Raw genomic sequence first — 12,815 nt, 5'->3', positions numbered from 1 at the left:
GAATTACTCATTCGTGAAAGTTATCCCTCGTTCGTGGCTTACGATTGGTCGGTTATTTTCATTCGATATCGGAAACCGGCAAGATCAAAGGTGCCTCGAAATATTGTCGTAAATCGCGGTATTATGGAAGCGATCGAACTTTGCATTGTTGATCAGCAGTTATGCACCATTGATGACTAAGGCATCATGGATAGGCCGTAATTGCCATTGTCTTTCAGACAAATAAGGGAAATGGACAACTATTGCAAAGGTAGTTTCTTTATAGGAGTATTCTCCCTTAGACTATTATCATTAAGTTCCGTACGTGTACAGGAACGTATGTTTTGGTTGCAAACCGTTATGTCTAAACATTTATATACATTTAAAAAAAGCTAGTTTGTTGTAGCCATATTATATCATTATTATTCTGAGCCCACAGTGCTGTTGCTGTTGTTGTTGTTGCTGTTGTTGTTTTGGTGTTATTGTTATCTACAGATTTAAAGCGACAGAGCTGGAAACAGTCCAAAAATATGAAAATTATGTACGAGATACGGCCTACCATTATCTGCTATTTATTTATCTATTTGAAAACTTGACTTATGGTTTATTGTGATTTTTCTTTAATTAAACAAGAATATTAAAAATGAACATGAAATAATAATTCTAAATGAGATTTGGATGAATGGTCATTGATACTGAGAATAGATTAGGGTAATAAGAAAGCGGATCAAGATTTCCGACCGGTTGCTGCGGCCTTTGACACAGACATAGCAGAATACGAAATGAAATACTCTCTAATATTTTGTCACTAACGGATCCAGGTGAGTCACATTTCATGGGTAATAGTTATTCTTAACTTTTAATATCAATACGACATAAAAAGTAGCCATATAATACACCGTATTGCAACATTTTTACTACTATTAGCTACTAGTAATACGTGCCGATGTTGCTATTTTTCTCTCCGTTAATCACACGCCAGATGTGTCATCCTCATTATAGAACGCTCAAAAATTGAACGCGTGTAATGTTCAGAGAACGTTGACCAGAACGTCATGGTGTGACGGCCCCATGACGGAGAAAATCGTCAGGAAATGCCTAGCAAATAATGTGACCTCTCAAGTTGAACATGCACACAAGTTCAATTGGTGAAGGAGACGGGGAGAGGACTAAACAATACATTGTGCCATGTTTGAGAGTCACGGTTACCTGTTGTTTTCGTCAACACATTTACTCCCATATCGGATCAAGAAGGCGGAGCTTTACCGTTCAATAATCACCGTGTGGATACATTACAACACTGATATTTACGTAAACCACACGCCCGTTACTGAAAATCGTCCTAGACAACATAGTAGAAAACAGGCACGCCCCCACTACCCCCGTGATTGGAAGTTTACACTCTCATGGGAGCGCTCGTGGATATATTTAACAACTCTGGTTTGGGAAGTAGTTCTAAACACCTGACCTTGTTATGAGGTCTTTACTCGACAAGTTTAATAATTAACATGGATTCTGCATGCTCGTCAGATGAGTGAATGGAGAATGTGGCCAAAGTTTCCCTCAACTGTTGTAGGAGATCTGGAGAAGATACCATAAGTTATGTTCACCCCATCAGACTGCCCCTAACCTGGTGTGGTGCTAACATACACATGTTTCTTTCTATGTTTTTTTTATACCAGCTTACAAAGATATTGTAGATATTCTTTAATAAACTTATGCACTTAGTATTGTTTATAATAAGATAGGGAAGTCAGTTACATGTTTCTACAACAAGCGAGTCCCTGGACAGGTTTATGTGACACACGTTTGAAGTATCCTAGGAGCAGTTTCGTAGCAACACAACAGTGCTATACTGCTGCTGAAAATATCTCATAGATACGTAATCCCTCTTTAGAGTTTGGATGAAATCCCTTCTTCAACAACATTAGATGATGAATACAATTATGAGTCTTTTCTTTGGTTATTTCCTGCTCGATCGTTTTAAGTCTAATTATAACAGCAACAACAAAAGCAGCAGAAGCGGCAGCAGTAGATTTGGCAGCAGCAACAGTAACAACAACAACACAAACATTAGTTATTTAAGCAAATATTTATTAGCCAATAAAATAATAAAGAGTGCACATTTATACAGTAGCACGTGTTGTTCAACTAAGAACCAAAACTTAATTTTATTTGTGTTGTATATGGTAGGCCCATTACAGACCTTTCATACCGTTGTAGATATTTTAATACTCAAATATGTGAAACGATATTTTTAAACAAAAGAGCCGTGATTGGCTACTTTATCTAATGCTCGTTGAGTAGCATAGTTTGCGACCATTGTATACCAAACAAGAATCCATATCTTAAGAAACTTCAAAACATTATTTTCGGTAGAATTAACCTAACATCGATCACGAAATATCATAAAAACGATTCTTAAATTCAAATTACTTATTAGCAATTGCACAATGCAATAGCGGAACTATATTCCCCAGTTGGTTCCACGAGTCTACTTGTAAAACTTAAATAACATAAATAAGCTTGGGCAAAATATCATGGCACAGAACATACTGTTAGAACAAAACAACAGAATAACAACAGCACACATAACAATTACAACATTGTTATGTATTTAACTAACAAGCTAATGAACAATGTTGTAATATGTAAGCAGACACGACCTTGCATGCTATTTGCAATGAAATGTGTTTCCAATTTCGATTCATGTACTTCTCATTTGTATTCAAAATGCAACTTTGATAGTGAGAAATATCAACCACATCCACAATAATCTTAGCACTGTTTCCATGCTCTTATTAAACGTTTCACATATTTCATATTGCACAGTGAACAATCTATCTGAATTTGTGAAATTTAATAAATATCTTGCAACATACAAATTATACAAGTTAAATTCTAATAAGTATATACTCGCAGAAAAGATTCTAAATTCTGTCATTATACGTTTACAAAAGCGTGCCATTTTCTTAAACATGCCCATATTATAGTCTAAACATGTAGCTGCCGGATACACTATGCCCCAAAACAGTGTTCACAGAGCACATATCTCACCACTTTGTGCAATAAGGCCTTACGTAATAAATTCTTCTTATTAAAAATAATCAAATCTCTGTTTCTGCGTCTTCAACGAGTTCATAGTCCAGCAGATGAGCAAATATGGAGCATTCTTTTCCGGTGATAGAGAAGCGCGCCACCACCTTGAGCTTTGCAACCGAGCCGCCCGTGGAAATGATGCCTTCCCACGTGAAACCCAACTTCCGCTTTAGATGGTGGTACATGTCGCCGAGCACCACGAACACCTCCGACGCCTGGGGGACGTCCAACCGGAAGGTGTAGCGTTTGTTGGTCATCAGATCTCCGGAAACTGGCTCGTGTAGCGTGCACCGCTGCCACCGATGGTACGTACGGGGGAAGGCGACTACCGCTGGGTTTGGTTCTTGGCAGATGATAAGGTACCGGTAGGCGCAGTCGAGTGACTGAGTGTCCACGCATTCCGCTTGGGACGCGTACAAAGAGAAAATGTAAAATCCCTCCCTTGGACACCTGAGCATATATGTTGCACCAACATCATTTCTGGCCTTTAAGAACACATATCTGTCTATGTCGTTTACTGTGCCTTCCTCGGCGTCATAGTACTGAAACGTATGTGTCACTTTGACGTCCTTGCCCATTTTGAACACAATATCCAGATAGTCACTGTTTGAGACAATCAAGGGGTCTATTTGGTTCTCTGCCAATATACCAAATTTCTCCATAATGGGGGTCGGACCAAAGAAGGGCACCGGGGGGTATGGAGGCGCCGCGGCACCCATGTTTTGGGTACAGTTTATCATAAATGAGCATGCACTCTCAAGGCAGTCCGAATTCCAGTAATCGCCAGTGTATATGGAAAAATAGTACAAACCAGGCCTAGGCACATTCACTGTAAAAATAGCCTCGTTTCGAACATAACGTAACAACGTCCGACCTTCCATGTTTGATGTATTGTTTGCTTTGTCGTATGGCTCTAACAACGAGCCAAATCCCAAAATTTTAGGCGCAATCACTCGCACCTCGACCATTCCTGTGTCTGTTGTAAGGGTTGCACCGTAATTGGAATAAAACCTTAAACCGTAGTTAAAGAAAGGCGATTTCACCACTGGCAAGTTCATGAACTCCGAAAACGGAAGTGGAATCTCGAGCAGCTGCCACGCCGCTTCATCCGGGTAATGTTGGTAGATGTAGTCCTCGGGATCCGTAAGAAAGTAGAATTCGTCGTATTTTGTGTACATTTCCGGAAGTTCTTCCTTGGTTCCGGTTACATGGCGGGCCGCCCAAGTTACGTTTACGAGGCGCCAGTTGCCGTCGATGGCGACCGCCGTCCACGAGTTCCTGAAGGTATTTCCGGTGAGATTCATACCCGGCTTGTAGCCAGCGCCCTTCGAGTAGCCAAGGATGATCTCGCAGTGGAGGCCGGCAAAGCTGGAAAAGAAACAATGTTTGACAACTTATCCAGTATTAAGAAAACCTGTTCTTACACTCCGCACTCGTGAACACCGTAAATGTGTTAAACCGGTAGGAAGATATATTTTGAATCGGCCAAAAAAAGAATATACATTTAAGCTCTCCAGTACTTTCAAATTAAAAGAAGATTAAAAAAAACACAAAGAAAGCTAAAACTCGGGGACTGTTTTATCTGTTCATAATTTTTTTGACAAATACTTTACCGAAGCAAACATGCACATTTATTTACCTGCAAAGTTTCTTGAAGAGCTGGTGGTATGTTTCCCGGCCGCTCTTGACCCCCTTGAGCAAGGTCAAGGACGCGTTGGGCCGCGCAATGTCTCGGGCGCTTGTCTTCCCAATGTCCTTGGAGATTATCCACCGGAACAGCGCCCTACAATCATCACTTACGATTTAGGCAAGCAGATATTGGTTTCCTTAAAAACCATGGTTACAAATCATTCATTGTTTATACAGCTTAATTATTCAAAGAAAAGAAAACCGCATATGAGTACTTGGCACTCGACTGATTTTGAAAATAAACTAAAACAAAACTTTTAAAGATATTACTTTTGTTGAATTCAAACGAGATTTTAATGCTGAACTGAATGAGAGTGACCAAATGAGGAAGCGAACCTGCATTTTTCAAGCTCAGTCTGGCAGTCTCTGGTCAGGTCCCGCACCAGGTCGGTCAATGTGTTGTAGTCTCGGTTGGCCAGCTACAGGTAAACATGTTATGGTGGGTTAGAACGTATACGTACAAAAGACGGCTGCAAACTATTTGAAATCAATAGAATCACTTTTAGTAAAAAACTCAACACGGAGAGAACTCTAACGCGCCTCTGTTTTCTATCAGTCAAACAAGGGACATACATCAACAAATATTAAAGCCAGGGTTGTGGGTTTTGCTGTATATGTTATCTCTGGGAACACGTGTACCAAGAAACATTTAGATATCTTGAAGTTCGAGTTATGGCCAAGGTTCAAATTTTCGCCACGGTGACAACTTACCTCAAGTGCTCGTTTGTCGATGTTCTGAAATATGATTGGTGACTTGTAGAGCTTGGCCTTTTTGGTTTCCGGTGGGAGAACAGCCGGTCGCATCGAGTGATCGTACAGGGCGTTGCCGTCTACCTCGCGGTCCTGGGGGAGAGAGAGGGATATTATTGAGAATAAAATTTACTGCTGATTGCAATGGTTTAAAAACTTTTTTGTATTGTTTCTTTGTCACGTATTTTATAAAGCTTACCGCATACTTGTATATGCTTTGGTCGTTTGTATAGTACGCCAGGGGCGTACCTAGGTATACGCTAGTACGACCGGACGTACATATCATTTCTGGTGCTCCCGAAATGGAAAGTGCTATAATCTCGAAATCGGGAATAACTAAGGATTAAGGGTATCTGGGTAATATTTGACGTAATGTTTCTAAACGTTGGCGTTCAAAATTTACAGAATGCTTGAAGACGGTTCTTTCATTGGTGTATTCTTCAAAATGTGCGTAATGGGTGAGCCAGCTGTAGCACCCCGTATAACAAATTGAGAACAAGCAAATGAAATACCTTAACAAAACGACACCTCGCACAAGTGTACATGTGTACAGTTCAAAACGCTTCAGGTACGCCCCTATACATTATTATAATTCCATAAATCTCAGAGTCATAGGAGAAGCTATAGCATTTACTACTGATGATATGAGATGGCTAAATCAAACATGAAAAGATTTCAAAATACTTTATATACACGAACTTCTTATTTCCTATGATTATGTGTGATTGTCGTATTTATAAATGACGACAATATTTCAAGATAAAAAAATATGATATCATTTTCTTATCCCCCCAAAATATACCAATGACTAACAAAAAAAAAGTCACGATACGATTAATAAATAGTGGACAGTTAAATGCAGTTCCAAAGCAGTTTAACAAAAACTAGTCTACTTCAATTACACACAAGTACTGCTTTAAATAAACATTTTATTACCTTTTCTGCTATAAGGAGAAGCATCTCATGACAATGCCTGTCTAACATACGGGATGCGCGCGCTTTTTCCTCCGCCGCCACTTTGTCCATCACTCCGCGCAATTTCTCATCGCGCGTGCGCCGGAAGTGGTCCTCTATACGTTCCCTCTCGGCGACCAGGTTCCGCGGGTTTTGCTGCAGCGACATCTGGTCCATTGACGCCAAGAGATCGGCGGCCGCCCGCTCCTTCTCGCTGTCGATTGAGGTGTCGAGGCGGCGCATCTCCTTCTCACGTTCCTCAGACAGGAAGCGCTGCAGCCGCTCCTCCTCCTCGTGGTGCCGCGACTCTAACGTCCATTGAGAGTCGAACACCGCGTACCGCTCGAAATCCTGATGAGAGATTGAGATATAAATGTTATTTTAAATAAATGGTGGATGGAAAACAGTTGCACTTGGCTTTTGTGTTGAAACATAATTATGCCTGTTGTCATTAAAGCCTTCCACTGTCCAAAAATAAGTTTTGTTGGCGAAAACATGTTTAAAACAAATAATTTTATTTAGTTTTGAGGTTCAATATTTAGCAAGCATAATACATACATCTGTTTCAATATGTGTAGGTGTAATAAGGAGTTAAGCAACTTTTATAGAATAAGATTTTATCAGATTTTCAATAAAAAAAAACATTTACATTTTTACGGAAATGACTTTATACAAAATTCCTATGTTTTATGTCAAAATAGTCAGTACTATCCAACCAACAGTGTTTTGCGGCTTTGTGGTGATTGCAGCTATTTTAAGAAAGATGTTTGCATTTTTGTAACCAGGATATGAATTTAATCAAATATCTTAACATCTTTCTTATTTGAAAGGATATCATCAATAACCCACAGTATAGTGTTGATTGGGTGGTCTAGAGCATTTTGACACCAACAAATAATTATATTGTCGACAGACCTTTTTTAGAAAAATGCAAATGCTTTTTTAACCCAAATCTGATAAATTTCCTTTAGTAAAATTTGCTCAACTCCTAATTTCTCCAAAATATGTTGCCAGGGATGTTTGTTCTATCCGTGAGAAGTATTATTCCTCAATACTTAGTTAAACATGAACTTTGCAAACAGTTTAATTATTGGCCTTCCCCGCCCACTTTTGCATTGTGGAAGGCCCTTAATACAGTATTCTAATTTGTTTAAAACAATTCTAAGACAATACAAAAAGTGTTGACTTATTATTTTTTATAATCATGTTTAATTATAAACTATAAGACCTGTTAACGTTTTTTTATACTTTTTTTTTCGGAGGTCGTGATTTACGAAAAACAAGACCTGTACAGTAGTACTATTGAAGTACCTTGCCAAAAACTTTTTGTTTATTTTGTATTCTATGTTTATTTAATCATGCTGCTATGCGATAACTTGTCGATATTGATGAAACTTATCGAAACGTAACAAAATGATCCCTCTGTTCTCTCTGATGGGTAAAATAGGAGACGGAACATCTAATACAAACATTTAATTTACCCTTATATTCATTTATCTACGTTTTATTTAAAAGCGTCAATGGCGACGATTGTCTAAAACAATACTGCAAATCTCATTTCTTTGTCAAAGCTCGTCCATTTATTGAAAACCTTTGAATGCAGGAAACATACCTCATAGCTTTGCAACACAGGTCGCGGTCGACTGTACGAACCGCCAGTCATCAGAGTGTACTCGAGTGCGCTTCCGGGCGTCCCTGTCAGCCAGGAAGTTCCATTGAGGGTGCGGGGAGTGACGCTCACGATACTTGATCCCATGCTTGTATCGTGGAGGTTCTGCTTGGAAGGCGTGAACTGAGCGGACCCTAGGTGGTTCGGTGCCTCCCGTAGGCTTCCCTGTGGGTACGGACTACCCCGGGGGCTCGACTTTGGGCTGAAGTTAGGGGCCGCGCCGATGGCCGGTCTTGGGCGCCCTGTGGGCTGAAAGGATTGAGAGGAAGGAATATTACATTTAGCTGCTTGGATATAGGTTTATCGAAAGTTAATACGAACTGTCTGCGTTTCAACATGTGGGAAACTACTGTCCATTTGACCAGAGTAATGCCTTTATGGTTTACTATGTAACGTCCAAGGCGACAATATGGTAGCGCATATTTCATTAACACATACACACGACATTACACCTGTTTCTGCGAATAGTGCCGAATACCAACGTAGAGCTATAATTATGGACGTATTATTTTTAATGAATATCAATAACACAAAACTCCGTGGGGAATATAATTATGTAAAAATGCACCGAGAAATTAATTCAAAGAATTCAAAACAGTGAACATAATTACACGTGTAAAGCATGAGCTTAAAGCATTTGCTTAATTAAGTAAATGATAGGGCCAATGGCAAACCTTGTACATTCATTTCAAGTGCTACGCACATACCTAACAATCTGACATGTGCGTTGCTTGCTTTAAATTTTACTAATACCCTCTTTTACGACTTAAAGCCGCACTCTCACAGATTTACCGTTTTGACAACTTTTTTTATTTTTGTCTTGGAATGAGGCAATTTTTACGTAAATACCAGCAAACCAGTGATATAAGACTGCTGATAAAAGATCAGATCGCAGACTTTCCTATTTCTTTTCGAAAAAATATTGTTTTATGGCTAACGATTTAAGACAAAAAATCATAAAACATCAATTTTTAAACTTAAATATGAAAATATGCGATCCAACTTTTTTTGTTAGCAGTCTTAAATCAATGGTTTCCATGCATTTTCGCTTAAATTGGCTCGTTCCAGGACAAAAAAATAAAAAAAAAGTTATCAAGACGGTTAATCTGTGAGAGTGCAGCTTTAAGCGTCATTCACGAAGTATTTCACAAATGTTTATAATAGCAACATACCTGTATGTTCTCCTACTTACAATTACAGAATATGCCAAAAAGGACACATTCCAACTTAATTCTTATCAAAGAGATTATCAAGATTGCGTATACAAATATTGGGAACTTTGTGTAGCAAACCTTTAGAAGACTAGTTTTCAACTGGTTTTCCATTCAAATGTGACAATGAAAGAAATGCAGTTAAAAAAACATCTGCATACTAACTGCATGGTAACCCCAACGCAGCTCTAGCATAAATGTCAGTGACCCCTTTCGAATTTTATGCTTCGGTAAATTAGCTCTTTTTTTCAACCTAAATGTACTTCAATACTCTTCAATAATCACGTTCTATATTTACCTAATTTGAAAGTAATTGTGGGAAAGCCCTTCTTGTGAGTGCGACAGGTGATAGAAATTATACCTTAAATTACGAAATGTAAAACAATAAGTATCAATTGAAAAGCAAAATTAAACTCAGTTATCTGTTTTGTCGTAAAATACACCTTTCAGTACAATGTATAGGCCCATTTTTTATTCGAGTTTATGGTAACTGTCTCAAAATGTAGGTAGAAACAAAATGTTTTTGTAAATTATTTTTAAGTCCAGTTAAAACAGCAATGCAAGTCGCGAATGCTCATATTGACATTTCGGTTTATTGTGTATATAATGATTAATATTTTTGTATAACTGTAATCGACACAAATCGTCAACAACAACTAAGAATAGGAAAATAAGATTTTTTACAAGGGTAAAAAAAGGTCTTGGGTTGAGGGGTTGTGCCACGTAGGGTCGGATATCCCTAAACTTATAGGGCCGGCAGGGTTCGAATTTAGACTCGCATACTCGCAAAATGCGAGCGGCATTTGCAAATTGCGAGTGACTTTTATTCAAGCTCGCAAAATTTTGCGAGTGGTTTTTTTCTAGACCACAAAATGTTAAAAGGAAAGTAGAATAAACATTAACTTTGCTACAAAGTCGAGTGTAAACAATCTATAAGTGGCATCACTACCAGTTAAGAGACAACAATATGGAGTCACGCTCTAGTAAGTTTTTTAAAAATAGAACAAATACGGAAAAGGCCGAGTTTTATCTCGAATTTTTCCGGGGATGCTCCGAGGTGTGCATAATACAAAGTGAAAACAAATGAGTTGACATGACGTAATCACCAAGCTCAATCATTGGCTAAATTTAGCGCTTTCGCGAACTCTCGTAAAACCCCATCAACCTTTGAATATATCCGCTCAACTGTCAAAGTGAATAAACTTCCGATATATTTTATAGTCCAAAGCATCCATGCTACATTTACTGTTGCTTTTATTTATTCTAAATTTATACTGTTATTGTTTTTAATACTTACAAACTTAATCAGTTAATGAAATCTGTAGCGTTCTCGCCGAATGGGAATTACCCGATGGCGAGGGTAAATATACCCTCCTCAAAGTGAACAATGTCAAATTATTGGACAGCTTTGTTATCAAAAAGCGGCCAGCATCCGATGAGTCATCTGTACCCCCCTCCCCCCCCCCCCAAAAAAAAGAGAAAAGAATAAGCCAACTACAAGTTATAGTAGTTGAGTCACTCAAGATGGATCCTTTTAATATTCATAATATGTCTTAGTTGTAAATATCTACTTTAATTAGACAATATTATAAGGGAATAAAGAAAATAATAAAATTGCAAGTTGATTTTTCATTTTGCGAGTTGCCTCAAAAAGCACTCGCAAAATTTTGCGAGTGCTCCTCAAAGTTAAATTCGAACCCTTAAGGTATTTTTAAGCCTAGTGGTTTATCCATACGAGATGTTGGAATCATGATCTTTCAATTCGCCCCTTTAATTACGATACTTTGTTATATAATCGTTCAGACTATCTCTTAAAATCATAGGAAATTCCTAGGAAGACAGCAAAACAATGCAGTGTTATATTATTATGCTCTGCGGAAAAAACATCCCAGGTAGATTTTAGTGTACTGGTTTTTATTTGGTGAGTCGAAGGGTCTGAGAGAGTGTACCTAGTCGGGCTCGAAACCACGATCTATAGGGTAAGAGGCGGACAACAACACTACTACACCGCCTCACTGCATGTTTAAACTCATTTGAAAATGTTCTTTTTAAACAGTGGAAACTATTCCTAAATGTTAATCCCTATAATACCTACAGTCTGATCCAGGGCGGGGTTATAGTTGTCCTCAATGCCCGCGATAGGGGCACGCTCTTGTTGGATCTGGTGTATGTTCTTCCCGACGTGCGTCTTACAATACACTTCTCGGTCCTGCGACCCGTTGGCATCATTTCTGTAAAACGTCTGCATGGTAAGCGGCAGGCCGCATATCCGGCACCGGAAGCAGGCCTTGTGGTACAGCACCCCGACATTCGCCATTTGCTCCTTATCCCAGATCCGGCGGTAACACCTATAGCAGGGGTCGACGGGGTCGGGCTGTGGCTTACGTTCGTATTTGAACTCGTACATGGTTGCTCGCTCGTAAATGAACGAGTATTTATAGCTGCCGTCATCTCCTCGGATCTCTTCAACCTGAATATCCAACTCGGGGTCCTCCATTTTTGTTCAGGTTGATGGAGGAGTGATCACTGATAATATGCAGTATACTTGTATACTTCCTACTTTTCACGTAATTATTTGTATAATCAATAATTAAGACATCTATCCCTTAAATATTCATCCCATAATTACTTAAAACAGATTGTATTCCATCACACACAAAAACACTTGTCTTAGCCATTATCCCCATTTGAATTGTCATTTCAGTACGACTCACAAATTAAAACTGTTTACCTGACGTGATCGTAAATGGAAAACATGACATAAACATACAGGCAATGACTCTCACGTGACCTAAATACCTGTGTCGCGTCGTAAGGCCCTGGTACAAGCATATTGCACACTGCGCTATTGATCTGTCTCACCTGTAATTAACTCACCTGACTTAAGTTAAGATCGTACGAGTTGCTCCCCTTCTCTACAAGCAAAGCCTTCTCGAGTTTTGAACTATTTGAAAATCGCAACAAAGTTATTCTGGTATATATATACATACAATATTCGTTTTAAAAGGTTTCGCTTAATATAAAATGCTCAATTATACTCCATACTCCATTCACCGTCACGATGCCAAATATGTACATACACTGACATGTAATTATGTCTGCATGTACATACAGTAAAAATATAGTCGACGATTAACAATTAAATTATAATTTTGAATTTAAAAAAAAAATGTTATACTCTTGTGTGAAACTTAGACCAGCAGGTAAATTCATAACACAGAATACACTATACAAGAAGCTTACCGGTTTACTATCCAATGGCGAACGCACTTACTGAAATGTTATAAGGTTCCGGTAACATGAGCTGGTCTTCCTGATGCGGTTTTATAGGGGTGTATCTAATGACCCGTGTTTCGCCGTAATCTGGTTTTCTGAAGTTTTGGTAGTGAAAAGAAATTTGGGTGCTGACAAAGTCCTTTAGAATGGTACATATGGCAAGTTCGGGGTCGTACACTGAAACGAAT

The 12,815-nt window shown here is 38.7% G+C and overlaps 1 protein-coding gene across 1 annotated transcript; it reads right to left on the bottom strand.

Annotated features, from left to right (window-relative positions):
- Positions 1 to 2,052: 2,052 nt before the first annotated feature.
- On the bottom strand, positions 2,053 to 12,599 carry LOC128231993 (hillarin-like). The gene is made up of 7 exons (XM_052945309.1): positions 11,447 to 12,599; positions 8,084 to 8,389; positions 6,454 to 6,822; positions 5,479 to 5,610; positions 5,104 to 5,186; positions 4,718 to 4,861; positions 2,053 to 4,446 (listed from the first exon to the last, which is right to left on the bottom strand). Exons 1-7 carry the CDS (start codon positions 11,846 to 11,848, stop codon positions 3,087 to 3,089), a joined length of 2,796 nt encoding a protein of 931 aa, XP_052801269.1. The 5' UTR covers positions 11,849 to 12,599; the 3' UTR covers positions 2,053 to 3,086.
- Between the last annotated feature and the right edge of the window lie 216 nt (positions 12,600 to 12,815).

This window comes from Mya arenaria, chromosome 4 (assembly GCF_026914265.1).
Source record: "Mya arenaria isolate MELC-2E11 chromosome 4, ASM2691426v1".
NCBI lineage: Eukaryota > Metazoa > Mollusca > Bivalvia > Myida > Myidae > Mya > Mya arenaria.
This window is presented reverse-complemented; position numbering and strand designations above follow the sequence as displayed.